The 19,338-nt window shown below is 46.6% G+C and overlaps 1 protein-coding gene across 1 annotated transcript; it reads left to right on the top strand.

Moving 5' to 3' along the window:
* The first annotated feature begins 222 nt into the window (after window positions 1-222).
* On the top strand, window positions 223-16,826 carry LOC147119689 (targeting protein for Xklp2-like). Its single transcript, XM_085983766.1, has 8 exons — window positions 223-297; window positions 724-864; window positions 3,011-3,134; window positions 5,655-5,750; window positions 8,173-8,312; window positions 11,464-11,608; window positions 15,108-15,283; window positions 16,121-16,826. Exons 5-8 carry the CDS (start codon window positions 8,204-8,206, stop codon window positions 16,171-16,173), a joined length of 483 nt encoding a protein of 160 aa, XP_085839892.1. The 5' UTR covers window positions 223-297; window positions 724-864; window positions 3,011-3,134; window positions 5,655-5,750; window positions 8,173-8,203; the 3' UTR covers window positions 16,174-16,826.
* The last annotated feature ends 2,512 nt before the right edge of the window (window positions 16,827-19,338 follow it).

Genomic DNA, 19,338 nt, shown 5'->3' with positions numbered 1-19,338 from the left:
CAATGACTGAGGATCGGTTTCGATTCGCAGCGCCTTTTCCACTCAATCCCATGCGACCTGACAAGATGCTGTCTCTCAATCAGCACGGACACCCATTGGACGAGAAAAATGCTGACGTCACTTGTCACAAGGATTTGATTAACGCTGCGGTTTGATTGGTCAACGCACGGTTAGAGTCCCGTATAAAGCAGAGCTGTGGGCTGAAGAAAGGTAAATACAGAGGTGAGAGACGCTCAGCGAGGTTTGACCTGATATTCTGTGGAAGTAGTTTCTGGAGTTACAGCAGAGCAAGTTTTAGTGAGCGGGCGATTGTTTCTCTCCCTGCTCTGTTTGTTTTCCTTCTGTGTTTAGTTGGGAACCAAAAGTTTCGGGTTGAAGTTGGAGCAGTTTCTGTGCTGATGATGTTTGAGATAGTTGCTGTAATCTCTTATTTAATTATTTATAAGCCGCTGGTTAACCGGCGTGTTTGGTTTTCCAGGTCTTGGGGCGGTCTCCTGGTCTCGGCTGCTTGAATCCTTCTGATTTAGGCTAAGCCTCTTTTGTAAGCTACTCGGCCGGGAGTGCAGCGCTGCAATCAGAAGAACATAAATAGGCCACTTGGCCCCTCGAGCCTGCTCCGACATCATTTCTGAACCTCCTTCACTCTTTGCTGCCACATTACCGTGTCTTCAAGATATGTTAATGACCATTCCTAACTGAGCTGATTGTCTCCTTCTGATGCAGATCCGATTAAATGTCATTCGGTGTAAAACTAGCAGATATGGAGTGGTGCCAAAATCAATTTACCTTGTATACCTTGGAGATGTGGCGTTCCAAAGGCTGTGGTGAGCCCTCTGATTGAACGGGAAGAACTCTGCGATTCCGGTAAGTTGCTTTTTCTTTCTACTCACTCGGTCTCTGAAATCCAGATGTTTGGGAGATCCCTGGTTTAGCGGCCGAGTCTGGAGAAGGTTCACTCGGTGTCCTGGATGTTTAATGTCTCCTGACTATTAGAATGATCTCTCTTCTAATGGTGTTAAGAATCTTAAACTTTCATTCATGTAGCGTCTTTCATGACCTCGATGTCCCAAAGCACTTTGTGCCCAATAAGACATTAAGTGTAGTCACTTAAGTTGTGATGTGAGCGTGGAGTTTAATCTCAGTCCAGATCTAATGGCTTGCCCCACATCTTTCCACTGTCTCTAATCTTACTCTGGGTTTGTAGAGAGGAACTAGATGTGAGTAGAATTTTTACCTTGCCAGTTGGGTGTTGGAGGGGCCCTTGCTCTCAAGAGCTGTGACGGGGCACTAGTTCACTTGCTGGGCCTTAACGGTTTGGTAAATTTGGAAAATACTTTGCAAACTTGTGAGAAATATATCAAGGCATTGTAACATTTAATTTGTAATCAAACTGGGTCAATTAATTAGAAAACAAATTAAACCTGGTCCATCTGCAACTCGGTCATGATGGGCGGAGTTTAATGCCCACTTTACTGATCAACTTGTGTCGAACTGTGGTTCTGCTGGTACCGCCCACACCTGAAGGTTATGGGTTAATTCCCGTTACAGACACTTGAGCATAATAAAATCTAGGCTGAGACTCCAGCGCAGGACTGAGTTCTGCATTGGCTGGAGGGTGAGATGTTGAACCGAGGCCCTGTTTGCTCTCGGAGATTTACAAGATTCTAACAGTGGTTGAAGAGCAGGGAGTTCTCCCTGATGTCCTGGCCAATATTTATCCTCAATCAGTATCACTAAAGCAGATTATTTGGGCACTATCATTGCGGGAGCTTGCTGTGTGCAAATTGGCTGCTGCGTGTCCCACACCGACAGTGACTCCACTTCAAAAGTACGACTTTGGCTGTAAAGCGCTTTGAGACGTTTGGCGGTCGAAGAGGCGCTATACTGATGCAAGTCTTTATTTCCCAAGAAAATCTGAACTTTGACCAGAACCGATGCTATCGGACAACAGGAAGAGGAGGAGGCAATTTAGCCCCTCGAGCAATATTCTGCCGTTCAATGAGATCATGGCTGATCTGTGACCTAACTCATTCCCGCCTTTGCCCCTTCTCCCCGAATACCTTTGGTTAACACATCTCTGAGTTAAATTTAACATTTGAGCTATCAATTGTTTGCGGATGAGTTCCCAAATTCTACCGCCCTGTGTACTGTCATCTCTCCGAATAAAGTTTCACTTTCTGCACCGAACCTGGTACTGCCGGGTTAGACACTTTCGATGTGAAGTTTACTTTTCAAACTTTGTCTCGGTGACCTACCCGTCCGACCCGGCTATTCACGTGGGCCACTCGAGTGATCTTTCCAATCCAGGCTTTCGGGAGTCTGGGCTCACAACCCACAGACCAGGCTGGGTTCAAATTACTGCCGTGAACAGACCGAGCCTGGAGAGTGTTCAACTTCTCACTGGGACCGAACCCATTGCCTGCCGCAGTCTCTGGGCTGGAAGTTCCCGGAGGATTATAACTGGCTGGGTTAGAATGAAATGTCGTCATCCTTTGCTGAAGTGGCTTGGGAGAGAATGAACTGTTCTGACTCGGGTTATTGTGTCTCTAACGCTGGGCTGGGATCCCTTTCAAGGCTTGTCATGCAAGATGTGTCTATCGTAGAATCCTTTTACAGCGCAACTTCTGCTTTTGTGACCGACAACCTGCGATGCTCCGTGAGCGCCCGCCGTTTAAACCGAATAACGAGTTCGGAATGGATCTGTTTGGTGCCTGTATATATGCTCCTAAAATCAAGCGAACCCGAGCGAGTGATTTTGAAGGTTTGGCGGCCGAGGATTTACCCCGTTCCTTTATTAACCGCTCACCCTCTGTACACGGAAAGGCTGCGAATTCCTACTCCGGGGGGTGTCTTTTGTGGGATCGAGGGCTCAATCCAGACTCGGATCCTGGAGTTTGTGAAAATGGCTGTAGACTGCTTAGAATACCGGCTTGGCCTCAGTATCAGGGGGCGGTCAGAACTCTTATATACCATCACCTAAACTCCTGCCTCTCTCCTCCTGTCTGTGCAGAGGGCGGAGCGTCGAGCGCTGGAATCCCCACCACTCCCCCGGACACGGTAAATTCGCTGGCGGCCAGGAGACGGTCCACCGACGGCCGACTGTTCGCTGCTGAGGGTCCGGCCCAGCCTCTGGGGTAAGTAATGCCGAGTCTCCGTCAACCTCCAGCGGCGGAGTCCTTTAGATTAGCCGTGTCACCATTCAGTCTCCGCGTTGGCCGTGAAGACCAGGCTCAATGTGAGGAATGAGTTCGGGTTTCCAGGAATTATCCAGGATCTCTGAAGACCCTGCCTGATCCGATCTGGCTTGTCTGTACTCCCCCTCCGCCGCCCGGTGACTACCGAAGGATTGGTGATTAGCTTCGTTGAGTTGGGGTTCGAACTGGTTTAGCATAGATTTTAGGGGGGATTGTTGCTACCAGAAATGTAACATAGCATTAATTTAAAAAGCAGACCCTCCAAGGTAGCAATCTCTGGATTATTCCCAGTGCCACGTCCTGTGAGTAGAAATGGGAGGTGAATGAATGGCTAGAGACATTGTGCAGGAGGGAGGGCTTCAGAACCCTGACACATTGGGAGCAGTTCTGTAGCGGGAGGGGCCTGTTCAAGAAGGCCGGCTTGCACCAGAACAAAGCTGGGACCAATACTTCTGGACAAGTTAGTAAATGTTGGGAGGGTTTAAACTAATTCGGCAGTATGTTTGGGCACCAATATGTAGTATTTATAAAGTAGAAATAAGATGTACACTACGGAGTTCTAGTTAGAAATACAGAATTGGGTGGGATCATAGAAAATAAAGTCCAAGTTAGGTTTGGAGTACATGTGTGCACAGGTTGGTGAGCTGCAGGCGCTAAAAACCACGAATATGTGGCACTAATGAGAACTGGTTCAAATGTGAGGATGGGATGCTTCATATGGTGATTCCGAAGTCTTCAGGAGAGATGGGGAGGGGACCAAGCACGAAGGGTAGCACTTTTGATTGAGGATCAAAGACAGAATCTTTGATTGTAGTTGAGAAACAGTGTGGAGATATTGGGCTACTTGGTGTATTTTATAGGCCATTAAATAGTGAAGGAGATACATGGGCAGATTTTTCAAAAAATAGAGATGCATGAACGATAGTAGTGATAATGGGAGACATTAACTCCCTCTACGGAATGGGGCAATGATTTTTTTTTCAAGGAGGGAATTCAGGTGTGCTCAAGAGAAATTTATTTATCAGGTTTATTAGCCAAAGAGGAAAGGAGGCATTGCTGGATGTAGTCCTGGAACTAACTCGATCAATTGGCGAATGTCACATTTGGAGAGCATCTCGAATATTTATCATAGTATGGTAAGATTTAGTCCAATTACGGAGGGCTATTTTCAGTGAATTGATTAGGATCTGGCCCGGGTAAATTGGAGTTGCAAGACTTGATGTCAGACATGACAAACCATGAGGGTGAAACCAATCGACTGCAACAAGAGATAGAAAGGCTAGCAGAATAGGCAGGCAAGTGGCAGATGGAATTTAAGTGAGGTGATGCATTTTGGGAGAAGGAACAGGGAGCGGCAATATACACTTAAGGGCGCAACTTGTGTAGGGACAGAGTGACCTGGGAGTTAATGTGCATAGGCCCCTGAAGGTGGCAGGACATATGAGATCTTGGGCTTATTAAATAGAGGTATTCAGTAAAGAAGTTATGCTCAACCTTTATAAAGCGCTGGTTAGGCCACAACGGGAGTATTTCATCCCGTTCTGGTCACCACGTTTTAGGAAGGATATGCAAGTCTTTGCGGGTACAGACGAGATTTACCAGAATGGTTCCAGGGATGAGTAATTGCAGTTACGTGGATAGCGAAGCTGGGGCGGTTCTCCTTGGAGCCGAGGAGGCTAATCGGCTGTTTAATAGTGTTTAAAATCAAAGGGTTTAGAAAACTTCTTACAATGGCTGAAGGGTAGCTCACGAGGACACAGATTTAAGGTGATTGGCAAAAGAACCAAAGGCGACATGAGAAACTTTACGAGTGGTTAGTCTTTGGAATGCACTGCCTGCTGGGATGGTGGATGCCGACTGAACAGTAGCCTTAAGGGAACTGGATAAATGCTTGCAGGGGATAAAAGTGCAAGGATTGCACGCCGAAAGAACAGGCGCAGGCGCAGACTCTCACTACTCTCTGGATATCGTGACTGTCGGCCTTGCTCTGGCGGCTCCTCACTTCACAGTTCACTGGCTGCAAGTGCAAGTGGAACAGTCAGCTCGAATGCTGTTTGAAGACTCGCCTTGTTAATTCAGCCTGGTTACAGCCCGGGAGCCAGGGCTGTGGTTCATTGAGCCTCTTTAAACTGTGGCCAGAAATCGGCTGGCTTCTCCCACCTGCCCAATTTGGTCTCCTTTGAGAACTGGCTGGTCTTGGTCGTAATTTCTCCCACCGCCAGTTGCTCATATCTAGACTTCACCAGTAATTTGTCCGGTAAATTAAGCTCGAGTTCCTTTCCAGAACAGTGGCCGATTCACCAGGTAGTTAACTCCCACAGTCAGGACTAACTGAATGTGGTATTAATAACCAACAGGTTTCACTTGGTTCCATATAACGCTTCCTTATTTCAGCCTGAAGATGGTCTCCCTCTGATAAAGATAATTGGATGTTCAATGAATCGCCTTCTCTTCCGGCAGGCTTGCTGCAGCCCAACAATCGGGAGGTGCTCGAGGTCACGTGGTGATCCCCCGGAGTCCCAAGCTGACTCTACCTCGAACTCCTACCGTTCTCAAGTAAGTTGCAAACACGTCGGTCCGAACTGGGCTTGTTCCTTCAGTGTCCAGCTTCCCCAATGATTTGACTTTTTAGGGCGGTGCATTTTAACCGAGAATCAATCGGTGGGATAAATGCATGGCTCTTGTTGCAACTGTTCTTTCTCACGGTCCCGGGTCTGATGGGGGCCAGGGAAAGATTGCCTTGTTTCCCTTGCTAATAGTTGGGCTAGAGCCCTGCATACAGCTTTGGGGTCGCCATTAAATGAAATGTGATTGCACTAGAGAAGGTACAAGGGGATTTACCAGGATGATGAAAGGACTGGAGAACTTTAGCAATGAGGAATGATTGGATGGGCTGGGGTGGTTTGCATTGACTTGTATAAACTGGGGTCTAGATAGTGGATAGGACGGACCTATTTCAGTTGGAGGTCAATAACTAGAACAGATTGAAAGTCGTCTTTAGAGGTGTTTTAGAAATGTTCACCTGGGGTGGTGGGGTCTGGAACTCGCTACCTGAGAGGGTGGTAGAGGCAGAGACCCTCATCGCATTACATAGTACTTGGATATGCACAAAGTGTAGTAACCTGTAACGATACGAACCAAAAGATGGAAAGTGGGATTAGACTAGATGGCTATTTCGACATTACATGATGGGACGAATGGCATCCTTCTGTACCGTAAACTTCCGATTGTGATTTCCATCAATCCCGATTCACCACATTGAGCCTCTATCTGCTGTTGTCACCCGTGCTAACTGCTCTCCTGTCAAATCAAACCTCGAGTTTCGGATTTGCCTCGGATTCATCAGGATTAGTTAAGTGAACTCATGCCGCCCAAAAGTCAGTGTCCGGATATCGCCTTTTGAGACCTGTGAATTCTAAATTCACGCTGCTTCTTGCAGTGATTCCCTGGGTTAAACGCACCACTTAGGAACTAAGCTTCGATCGGTTTTAATTATTTAGTCTGGACCTGATTTCTACCGCTTCAGCGGAGTGTTGAGCCATCAGGTATCCCCACTATCCATTTAGAATAAGAGGTGGGGATGGGGAATGGCTCCAGTGTAGTGTCACCTCTGGTCTCGTAAATCTGATTCTGAGGCGTTGGCTCCCTGTCTGTTGTCCGTGCGTGAGGCTCCAACCCGCGCAGTTCAATTATCTAACCAGGAACTAGCGACCCTCCAGTGACTCTGGGGCCGAGGGGAAGTAGGACTGGGAATAGAAGTGACCATTGCAGACCTGGTGATTTTTGAAGTTCAGAGCCAGATTAGCTATCGCAGCCCCGCTAATGGGTGACCTGTGCTAAGGAAGTCTACAGGACTCCGAGCTGGTCTCGCTCACCCCGAAGGTTTGAGCTTTCACTCGATGCTGGAGGACATTTTCCCTCCGAATAACCCTGAACTTAAACAGCCCGAGACCTGGCTAGAGGATGATCACCAGCTGACTCATGACTCCAGTGAAGCCCCCTATAGTTCAGGTCCTGGCACCTGTCCCAATTCCTGCTCACCTTGTAAATTACTGGGGTTGGGGTGCAAATTGAACCTGGATTTCCTTAGGAATTCGCCACTTTTGTGGGAGTGAGGCAGGGAGGAGACAAGCGAGGTTGTTCCCAACTGAGCAGCAGCTGAGTGAGGAGTTTGTGGTTTCAAGTCTCACTGCAAAAACCTGTACAATAATCTAGGCTGACACTCCAGTGCAGTACTGAGGGAGTGCTGCACTGTTGCTGGTGCTCACCTTTCAGATGAGACATTAAACCCAGGCCCTGTCTGTTCTCAGATGGACCTAAAATCTCCCATGGCACTAAAACAGCAGGAGTTATCCGTGGTGTGCTGGCCAATATTCCATCAATCAACGTCAGTGAAACATATCTAAAAATACTGCAGATGCTGGAAATCTAAAATAAAAACCATGCTGGAGGTCAGGTAGCATCTGAGAAACAGATTTAACGTTTCATGTCGATGACCTTCCGTCAGTACTGGAAAAAAGCAGGAAATGGAACAGATTTATAAGCAACTGCAGGGGCTGGGAAAGTGGGGAGGGGATGAAAGAACAAAGGGGAAGGTCTGTGATGGGATACAAGGCAGGAGAGGTTCAGATAGTCAAGGCAAAAGGAGGTGGTAATGGGACAAGTTAAACAAAGTATCAGATTAAACGTTATCTAGTCTGTTTGTGGGAGCTTGTGTCCAGATTGGCTGGCACGTTTCCTACATTACGACAGTGACTACACTTCCAAGTTTTAAAGCATTTTGGGACGTGAGCTATATAAAACAGGTCTTAAAATAAACTTGCTTTCTTTCTCTTTGGAGAGCTTGAATTGTTGGTGCGAATCAAGTTCATGAAGAATAGACTGTCTAATTTGTAGTGTTGGCCAGACTGCGTGAACTAACTGCCAACTCCGCTTTTCTGGGTGAACTAATCACATCTGTGCTTCCCTTTATCCCTAGGCGGTCCAGGAGCCATGTATACTGGAGGCCAATGAGCTCGGAGGAGCGGGAAATGTCGACAATCGCTCGATTACAAAGGGAGACGGCAGAGCACAGGCGGCTCAACGAAGCAATGAGGCACCTCGCGATTGCTGGCACAAGTAAACTGGTTGACTGCGCGTGGCTGATTTGGAAGAGATTCCAGGTGTCCCTTTTGTAGGGAGGTGTCTATAGCCAGTGTTGGAGAGATGAAATGCAAGGTTCATTAATGCTATTTCGTGAGGCTGACTAGATAGCCCACAGGCTATTTGTAACCCACTGAACTATGGGGAGAAGGCTGGTGTGTATGGGGTGCGTAGGTTGTATTGCCTTCCAAGTAATTCAGATTCTGTTTCTACAACTGGAGCTCTACCTGCGATCATGTACAGAGTTCAATTTGATTCCCAACATTGTCCATTCTAAAAGCTCATTTTTCATGATTGCCACTGTCACCAGTTTCATCTGAGTCTGTTCTACAAGGGAAATAATCCCGGACCATTAGCCAATTCCATCAGTTAGTTGATCAGAGGCTGATGGTCAGTATTTAACACAGCGGCAGAGGCTAATAATTGGGTCCGTTTGAAGATCGGCTTCTTTAAACTGAGTTTGGAGTCACCAGTCGTCTGTATCTGTATTGTCTCTTCCACTCGGAAGTTTCTTCCCAGCAGGATGGCGTGGCACCACATCCCTACTGAGCATCCCGGGGATGGATAGCACTGAATGCTTTCACTAGCACTGAGTGACTTCAGAGTGGCCTCAATTCCTTCTGGGGCCCTGGATCATTCTTCCTGTGCCGATACATAAGGCAGTAGCCACACGACACCGCTCCATTCTGTCTTGGGCTTTTAACTCCAGCTCATCCTTTCAAGTTCACTTCAGCTGCATCCCTGTTGGGTTGCGCCCAGCTCCACATTTGTTTAGGATCTTTGTCAGGAATACAGGATATGATTAATCCAGGTCCATCTTCTGGCTGATGGCATGCAGTACACTTGGACCATCAGATCACGGTAAAGCTATTAGGATAAATGATCGTCCACGAGAAAACATTGGGTGTGGTCTCCCACTATCAATGGCCTCCAGGATCTTGCCCAAGTGGTTATGTTTGAGATGGTTCTATGCAGGAGCGGGCACATCTCTGAGCCTGATCATTGCCATATTCCAATGTAGAGCTGCTGACATGTCAAGTGGTGTCCCTCGTGTTTCCCTCTTCTGAGATGGATGATGGCCAGTGAATTGCTGTCGTTGATGCTCTGCCAGAGTCCAGCAACTCTGCCCCAAGGCGTGAGACTGTCCTGAGCCTTAATCAGCACCACATAGGTGGCCCGTTTCTCAAGTTCTGGGAGAACTTGAATATTGACCTTGTGCCCTTCTGAGCTGCGTCACTTCAAACGCCCTCCTGTTAATTCTGAAATGGTCCCCTTGCTCTGCTGATGTATCCAGTTTTATAGAATGTTTCTTGCTGTTTGCCTTCACTTGCACTGCAGCAACCTCTTCAGCTCCTGCTGTGGACTTTCCGTTAAGGGTTCAGAAAGTGAAAATCCCACAACTTTTAAATTTTGGGGGTGACTGGAGAAGTGATATCCCAAGTGGGAAGCAGGGAGATCCATGAGGAGAGACACCCAGATTTCCAATATGCATCGAAGATTCCACATGACAAACTATAGGTTGACTAAAAGGTTCAGAGATTACATTATAGGCTGTGGAGCAAACAGGCTATTTGGTGCAACCTGTCCATGCTGGAATTTATGCTCAACTTGAGCCTCCCCCTGTCTTTCGTCATCTAACACTATCTGTAGCCCTCTATTCCCTTCTCCCTTAAGTACATCCATACTATTTGCTTCAACCACTCCCTGTGGTAGCGAGTTCCACATTCTCACTGAGTAAAGAAGTTTCTCCTGAATTCCCTATTTGATTTCTTGGTGACTCTTATATTGATGGCCTTTAATTTTAAAGACCTCTTGGGTCACTACTCAGCTGTCTCTTTCAAGAGAAAGGAGACCCAGCCTGTCCATCCTTTCCTCAAGCCAGCTAGTTATCCATTTTGCTACTTGTCCCCTGACTCTGCATTCTCTGACTTTGTTCATCAGTCTCTTTTGTAGTACCTTATTTGAAGGCCTTCTGCAAATCTAGATAAATTACACCTACTGCATCACCCTTGTCTGCTCTCCCTGTTGCCTCTTCAAAAAAATTCAGAGGTTGAACAAACAAGCTTTCCCTTTTGATTTCAATGTTGACTATTCCTTTGGCGTTTCTAGATTTTGTTTTCTTCTTTAGTAGGTATTCCATTTATATTTCCTACCATCATTAAGCTGACTGGTCTATAGTTCCCTGGACATGTTCTATCTCTCCTTAAATATAGGTATATTCGCTAACCACCAGTCCTCTGGCACCACCATTTTTAACGAATTACTAAATATATGTAGTATGAGCCTATCTCTTCGCTAGATTATTTTAAAATGTGCAGATGTAACCCATCTGAACCAGGTTTTTCCTTAGGTTGATTAGTTTATTTAATATCTCAATGCACATTTCTAATTTTGCCTTCCAGCGTCATGTCCACCTGTTCTATCTCCCTGGTAAATATAGAAGCCAAGTAATTATTTAATTTCTGCCATCTCTCTATCGCTGCCTGTGGTATTATCCTGTCCATCTTAGTGGCCCTATTCCCATTCCGACCTCTTTTTTTTTTTTTAGCTTGTCCAAAATATATTTTACTACATGTTCCTTGATTTAATTTCATAGTCCCTCTTTGCCTTCCTAATTGTTGACTTCTCTCCTAATCTCGTCGTATTCTCCCTTATGCTCTCCCCTTGCTGTCCACGTAATGTATGCCTCTTTCCTTACCCTCATTTTTCCCTTGTGGCTTTAATCATCCATGATATCTCATTAGTGTTCAGTTTGTTTTTAGCACAATCTCGAGAATGCGAGCTTGGGTGAAGGATACAGTGGGCACTTGCTAGTCAGGCTGAGGGTCAAAGGTGAGAATCGGGTCTTGTGGGCAGACTGGGGAAGGCCTGATGCCTTTCCCATCTTGAGTTAATCTACAGGAAGACATTGGATTCATCAATTCAATGTAAAAATGGCAAATTTGTAGCTAAACCTGGGACCGGGTAAAGAGGTGCTTGTGTGGGAGGAAAAACCGGAGGGAATTTGGATGGAGCAGTGCCTGTTAAGTACCTATCGGTAGTGTGGAAATGGCAAATGCGTGTTCGGTCTGTAAGCGGACTGAGCTATCCGATGCCGCCTTAATCTTGTGATCTCCTCTCCGGTCAGAACATGAGGAATTCCATCCCGCTCACCAGGCCGATCAATATACAGCTCCACACACAGGCCAGCCGAAGGTCACCGGGAGTTCGGATCAGACCAAGAGTACAAACTGTCGCACTTCATCAAGGATCTCCGCAAGTACCTGCCCTCGGTGAGTGAACACCGAGAACCACGGTAACATTTCACCATCCATTTAACGCTGAGGAAGAATCCCAAGATACCTTGAGCAGTTTGTCATTAAAAGCCCTGATGCCTACATAAACAGGAGCAGGCTATTTAGCCCCTCGAACCTGTTCTGCTATGAGATCATGGCTGATCTGTGACCTAACTGCATATACTCGCTTTTGCCCCATATCCCTTAGTACCTTTGGCTAACGATCGATCCATCTTAGATTTAAAATTAACAATTGATCCCAGCATTAATTGCCGTTTACAGAAGTTTCAAACTTCTAACACTATTTTATGTCGAAGCGTTTACTAACTTCACCCCTGAAAGGTATGGTTCCAATAGGCTATGTCCCCTAGTCCTAGACTCCAACCAGGAGTAATAGTTTCTCTTTACCTTCAGTTCGCTTTTAACTTCAACCAAATCCACTTAACCTTAAATGCCAGCTAATACCACTCCTGTTTGTATAATTTCTCCTCGTAAGTTAACCCTTGGCAGTCAGGTATTCTGGTAAACCTACACTGCACTCCCTCCAAGGCCAAGCCAATATACGTACCCGTACGTACCAGATTTAGGAACCGCTTCTTTCCCAGGGCTGTCATCCTACTGAACGCCACAAATAAACTCTAAAGCCTGCACATCTGCCAATGCACTTTATTATGGTTATGCTTATGTTAATGTATTACAAGCCAAATGTATGTTGCATGTTTAAATGTCTTAATCTAAATGTACACTCAGGAACCGCAAGCCTATATTTCGTTGTACTGCACTTGTGCACTAACAATGACAATAAAAGTTGATTTGATATCCTTAAGGTGTGGTGCCCAGAACTGCTCAGTTCTCCAGGTGTAGTCTAACCAGGGCTTTGTCTAACAGTAGCATAACTTCTACCTCTTCCCCCTTGGTTAATCCTCGAGATATAAGACCAGCATTCATTAGCTATTTTTGATTTTCTGTAGCTGTCCGTGAAATTTTAACGATCTATGTACATGGCGGGAGGCTTTTTTTAGACCTCTACTGTTACTAGCTTCTCACCATTTGGAAAGTACTCTGATCTATCCTGCATTCAAAAGTGGATGACCTCACACGTGCTTTGAAATCCATTTGCCACAGTTTTGCCCATGCGCCTTTCTATCCCATTTAGGTAATAAATAGTGAATAGTTGAGGCCCTACACATTCGTGTGGGACACCACTAGTTACATCCTGCCAATTATCCCTACTGTCTCCTGCCACTCATCCAATTTCCTAACAAGGTTAATGATTTGCCTTTAATTCTATGAGCTTGAACTTTTAGCTAACAGTCTTGAGGAGTTTATCGAATGCCTTTTGGAATTCCATAGACCCTCCTCCGACTCCACCTCCGTCAGGCATGACCTGCCTTTCACCGATCCATGTAGGCTTTCTGATCAGCGGCTTTCTGATCAGCTGCCACTTTTCAAATGTTTAGTCTCTGCATCCTTGGATTCTAGTAATTTCACAACAGGTGTTGGGCTAACTGCTCTAATTCCTGGTTTCACACTCCTTGAATAGCGAGTATCATGCAGTTTTACCATTAAAGGAATAGTTGTTGAATCGAGAACAATTTGGAACATCATAGTTGGCGCATCTGGCATGTTCTTATCTGCTCCCTTTAAATCCCTGGGATGGGAGCCATTGGGTCACTTAGTGCCATTACTGTTTGCTTTCATTGAGTCCACATTTCGTTGATGTCTGGCATTATTCAACATGGCCACCATTTCCGTATTTTCACTTATCGATTTTCAAGGGGGCGCATGTCACTCACGACCACCTGCTTTTTCCTAATAATATAAATGTAAATAATTGATTGGTGCCATAATCTGAGCAGATGAAGTCCATGCTGTAATTGAGTAAGGAAATGGCAGACTTGCGAAATAATAAGTGGAAACTGTAGAATTAATTGGCTTTAAATCTAAGAATGGTAATGGGGGCTGAAGATTGACAAATCTCCACGACATTAGTGGTAGATTGACTGAGCACTTGGACAACGGAGCCAGCATAGCGTTGTAAAGGGTAATTGATTTGCCTATTTTTCTTGGTCACGTTGTAAATGTATTTAAATGGAAATTAATTTAAAGGAGTTTTGTGCATCTTGGTAAGGAAATGAGTGCACAATCCTTGGTAAACAAGAATTGAAATGGAGTAGAGGAGAATGTCTCGCAGATTCTCAAATCAAAAGTAGCAACAGCAAGGCCGGTTTAAGAGCGCATACAAACCGAACACTGGGTTTTACTAGAAGCAAAGAATTGAAGAGCAGAAGTTCTGGTTAATTTGTATAGGACTTCCTGTACTGTACACGTGATCTCTATTGAAAAATGAGGCACTGGAGAAGGCTCATCGGTGCAAGAAATTGCACGGATCAGGAAAGACTAGCTGGCTGAGGCTGAGGTGACCTGATGGAAGTCTCCAGTTATGCGGGGCTTTGGAGGAAACAACTAGACAGATGTGTCTTCTTGTAGAGAACCCAAAACTAGATCATAAGATCGTCCCTAATTAAACCGAGTAAGATTTCAAAAACTACTTGATAGAATGTGGAACTGGATACCACGAGGGTAGTTGAGGCAAATAGTATAGATGCATTTAAGGAGCAGCTACATTAACGAGGGAGAAAGGAATACAAGGTTGTACCCATGGAGTTGATGAACTAGGGTTGGAAGGAAGCTCTTGTGTAGCTTACAGCAGTAGGACTGAGCGGCCTGTTCCTGTGTTGGGGATTCTATGTAATTCTACGGATGTTATTTATATGGACTTCAGAAGGTGTTGGTTTACGGTTTCACGAAATAGACTGTTGGCATAAATGAAAGCACATGGAAAAGGAGGCAGCCATTTTAACATTGGTTAGCAAGCAGGAGACAATACAGCTACTGGACATGTCCTCCAATTGGCAGGTTGTGACTGGCGGTTCCCCACGGAATCCGTACTGGGGGGGCGGCGGCTTTTCACTTTCAATGAGTTGGATGAAGGAATAGAGATCCGTATATCCAAGTGTGTTGACGAGAGCGAGTTGGATGGCGCAGTTAGTAGTGTAGGTGGGAGCAGCAATTTTCAAAAGGCCACTGATCGAGCAAAACTGTGGCCAGCTGGAGTATAATGTAGGGAAGTGAGGTCATCCACTTTAGACCCTGAGGAACTTGGATCCGAGTATTTTTATAAATGGTCAGCTAGGAACTGAAGGAGTAGAGATTGAGGCACATGAGCAGATCATTAAACTAGTGGACAGGTACAAAATAACTTTACAAGGCTATGGGATGTTGGGCATCCTCGAGTAAAGGCCATCAGTGGAAGTACTTGGTTGTACAGAGCTCTGTTTGGACCACCTCTGGAGAACTTGGTTCAGTTCTGGGCAACGCGCCTCGGGAAGGATGTATTGGCCTTGGAGAAGGTGCAAGACATTGTATGCATTGATATCAATCCTGGGATTGGCGAATAGATTGAGATTCTGCACTAACGCTATTGTCATTCCAGACACACAACCAGAGGATGCACCGTGCCAAAGCCGTTCAACTTGTCTTGCCCCAAGAAAAGGGAGTGCAACGATGCGGCTCTCGGGCAGTATATCTCGATGGCAGAGTACATTGACATGTTTGAACATCGCACACAAGCGAGAGGCGGCAAGCGGGCCAGGCGCCAGGAGACACCAGGTACTACAGTCGGCTCTTCTCCCGACCATTCTCGGAGGCCCTCTCTTCGCTCCCCCCTCCTCCTCCTCCTTTCCCCCCCGCCCTGCCTTCTCCGCGCTCTCTGCCCATAGTCTTCAATTCAGAAACCTTGAAATGAGAACCGATTTAAACGTTGATTTCCGCCCCCCAAAATTGTCATGTTCGAGCATCTCTGGACACGCCCAGCTCTTACTGCCCGACCCGAACAACGCGGTGCCCGAGCTAGTATCGGAATCTGCCGCTCTGACCAAGGCCCACGGCGGGGCTGTGTCTGTTGAGAAGTGGCTTGAGGCCCAAGTATTTTTAGAGCCGGGAGAGGCCTCGCCACCTCCGGGCTGGATTTGAATCTGACCCGAGGTAAACTGACAGCGTCTGAGCTTTGAGACTCTGCCAACTAATGGCTCTGGACATTGAGACCCAGGAATCGTCCGTTTGTTTCCCAACAGGACCCTGGGGATTGGAGTCTCGTTCCCTGACGGGTTATTGGAGGGAGGTCGGATGAACGGGCCCGCACTCTTCCTCATTGTCAATCTGCTCTTTGTGCTATTAACGTACAAAGAACTGGGTAAAGGGAAGCTTGTTTAAACTGGACTGAAATAACTGGGTGGGCGCGGGTAACCATCAAACCCTGGATTTGTATCCCTTCTCCCAGCGGGTTGCGACATGAACGGGAAGATCTCGGGTCCTGCTGAGTGACTCGGTCTATCGCGGGCTGTCCGGGACACAAACTATTAGAGCGGGGCCGGGTGAGTCCAGCTAGTCAGAAGTCACTGTCTTGAGACTGAATTCCGCGTTTCTCTTTCCCTCTGCACTTTACAGATGAACAAGGCGGGTTGAGGCTAAAGGGAGACTGTGAAAACCGGGATCAGTGAGCAGTCGAGAGCCGGAATTTCCTGATCAGTGTCCGTTTGTCGTTGCTCAGTCCGGTCTTATCCAAGGGCCTCCTTTGTGAAAACTCTTCCATGTTTTAGTTTTACTACTGCCACCGGTATAATCCTCATCTTGCGGTCAGTGAATGATTCCGGTCCGGTTTAGTGTCTCGTCAAAACCCAACCAGGCAGCGGAACTGTTTGCTAAGCTGAAATTTTGAAAACGGGCCAGCGCCCGAGAGGTAACGTTTTAAGACCGGGGTTTATTTCACTGCTCCAAGGTCACGCGGGGCCTCAGCGGGTCAGTGAAATTTTATTCATTCTTCAGACCGATCCGCCCTCCGCTGGCGCTCACCCGGCCGATTCGTCAGTCGCTGACCTTATTGGATCAGATATGTTTAACTTTGTTTGAATAGTGATGCACGAGTCTCTAATCTCCAAGATTTGCTCTTCCTGACCCCCAGAGGGGAATCTTCCCCAATCCAAATCTCCTTTCCCTGTATCTGGTGTCGAAGATGCTGATGGCCGTTACTGCGGGACTGTGGTCCCAGGGGAGCCGGGCAGTAAGTGGCCAGGGATTGTCAAACTCGGTACATGTATGGATGTGGTTTTAATGTTTAATACTTGTTTGTACTTAATAAAGACCTTCCACGTAAGGTTCTGGTCTCCGGTGTTTTGGATCTTGAACAGCCTAGCTTATTATTTGTGAAGTGAAATTCGCTGTCGCAGGAATAGCAAATGAGACTGGGCCGGAGCTGGTTAAACTCTGGGTTAGATCGTGTTGTATTGCGAATATCCGGTGGTGCATTAACAGATTTCGGGAATGACCAGTTTTGGAATAATGTGACTTTTTTTTTTATCCTGCCCCCCTCCCTCCTTTCCTGCGGACCTGGCCTTATTAGGCCGCTCCTCCTGTTCACGGACTCGCCCCGCTGGCAATGGAGGCCCAGCCGATTCACCGAGTTTAATGGGCTAACTCAGGACTCGGGTCCCCAGTCCCAGCACGGTCAGTGTTCCATATTAAATCATCAGTCTGAACCGCTGCTGCCACCTGCCTTTAACCTTTAATAACAAAGCATTATTACCTCGAGTGCTGGACCTCCTTCTCCTCTTTCCCCCCCGCTCCTTCTCATCATGTTGCAGGATTTCACAGGGCTGGCAGCGTGCGTATGGAGTCATAAGCGCCCCACAAGTTCCAGCTTTCCACATGCAATGGTGCCCATCTGCTAGAAATTCACTTACGCTGGGACAGGGTTGGGCATAAATTGAGGGGCCTAAAAGTGGACAGAAGAGGGGTCAGAAACCAGGGGAGACAGATTTAAAGTAATTGGGGGAAGGATTTGAGGGGAAATGTCTTCGCCCAGAGGGTCGTGGGGGTCTGGAACTCACTGCCTGAAAGGGCGGTAGAGACAGGAACACTAAACACACTTTAAAAAGTACTTGGATGTGCACTTGGAATGCTGTAACCTGCAGGGCTACGGGCCAAGAGCTGGGAAGTGGGATTAGGCTGGATAGCTTTGTTGGCCGGCATGGACACGATGGGCTGAAATGGCCTCTTTCCGTGCTGTAACTTTCTGATTCGCCCAACAACGGCCCAGCCAATACCCACAAAACCCTTGCGCCTTCTTGCAACTGCATAAAGCTTTAAATAATTGTTAAATACAAATTTTATAACTATTTACATTGGCTTGCATTTAAAATTAGGTCAATTTTTTTTCCTGGTTAAAGTTTTTGTTTACATGGTAATACATTTTGAACCTGATTTACTTTTACTTCAGTGTTTAATTATTTTTGAGGATTTCTATTCTGCTTGTGGAGGGTTCCCTACTTAAATGGAATCCCCATGAGCACAATGGGAATCCCCCTTTGTCATTGGTTGGCCTGGCCCAGGTGATCCCAGAGACGCTTGCGAACCTCCTGCGCCCCCTGGTGTACGTGGGCCTTTATGCAGGTGGACCCCTGCCGGCCCAGCACCGCCAGATTCAATTCCCAGTCAAATGTGCCGGTATCGCATTTACCCTGACTATACGCAGTGGTACCCCTCGAACCTTCCTGATTGAGCTGTCACGCTGCTTGTCTGACATCAAGCATATGCTCAAACATTTTTCCTGTAATACTGGCCAGACTGAATCCCCAATCTGCGGTTGCCAACCCACTCCATCACTCCCCCTGACGGCTTTGAATGAGGCGGAACCAGACCGTTCGCAATCTCGGCGCCTTATATGACTTTCATTTTATATAGCGCCTTCCGCTACCTCGGGACAGTCTAAAAGCGCTTTTGAGCTGTTGTATTGTAGAAAATGCGGCAGTCAATTTGCGCACCGCAATGTGATAATTACAAGATAATCCGTAAGTGATCTTGACTGAGAAATATTGACCAGGACACCGCGGATTACTCCCTCGTTCTTCAAAATGGTGCATGGGATCATTTACGTCCATCTGAGAGCAGGCCTGGCCTCAGTTTAACAGCACCTCCAACAGTGCAGCAATGCCTCAGTCCTGCACTAGAGTAGCAGCCTAGATTTGAACCCACAATCTTTTGACTATCCTAACTCGCAGCAAGTCCCCTTCACTCATCACCCCTGTGACCTCTGATCTACATTGGCTCCCGGTCTGGCAACGCCTCGATTTAAAATTATCACCCTTGTTTATTAAAACCCCTCTCTGCTACTGAGATCTGTGCGCTCTTGTACACCCAAATTTATTCTTCCACAATTGGCGGACGTGCCTTCAGTTGCCTAGGCCCTAAGCTCTGGAACACCCTCCCTAATCCCCTCCACCTTTCTGGTTATTTCTCATTGATTAAGCGGCTCTGTAAAACCTACCTCTTTGACCAAGCTATTGTCACGTGTCCTAATATTTCTGTGGCTTGAAGTCAAATTGTTTGATGCCACTCATGTGAAGCGCCTTGGGACGTTTGATTGTTATGGGTGCTATATAAAGGCAAATTGTTTTGACCTTAATGGCATTTGGGTCTCTTTATTTAAGGAGGGATATATTTGCATTGGAGGCAGTTCAGAGAAGGTTCTTTAGGTTAATTCCTGAGTTGAAGGGGTTGTCTTGAGAAATTTGAGCAGTTTGGGCCTATAATCGTTGGAGTTTACAAGAAAGATGTGATTGTGGCGGAGCCACCAAGGGTCTCAGAACAATTAGTAATAATCCGTTCAT

The sequence above is a fragment of the Somniosus microcephalus genome, chromosome 4, assembly GCF_052327205.1.
Source record: "Somniosus microcephalus isolate GS21.2 chromosome 4, FLI_Smic_1.0, whole genome shotgun sequence".
In the NCBI taxonomy this organism is placed as follows: domain Eukaryota; kingdom Metazoa; phylum Chordata; class Chondrichthyes; order Squaliformes; family Somniosidae; genus Somniosus; species Somniosus microcephalus.
Note: the sequence above shows the minus strand (reverse complement) of the source record. Positions and strands in the feature narration are given on the sequence as shown.

Bases quoted from the DNA above. Each gene is read 5' to 3' on its own strand.
- LOC147119689 (XM_085983766.1), top strand. From the start codon at position 8,204: ATGAGCTCGGAGGAGCGGGAAATGTCGACAATCGCTCGATTACAAAGG. The intron at 11,609-15,107 runs GTGAGTGAACAC...TTGTCATTCCAG, and splicing joins TCCGCAAGTACCTGCCCTCG to ACACACAACCAGAGGATGCA. The intron at 15,284-16,120 runs GTACTACAGTCG...TGCACTTTACAG, and splicing joins CAGGCGCCAGGAGACACCAG to ATGAACAAGGCGGGTTGAGG.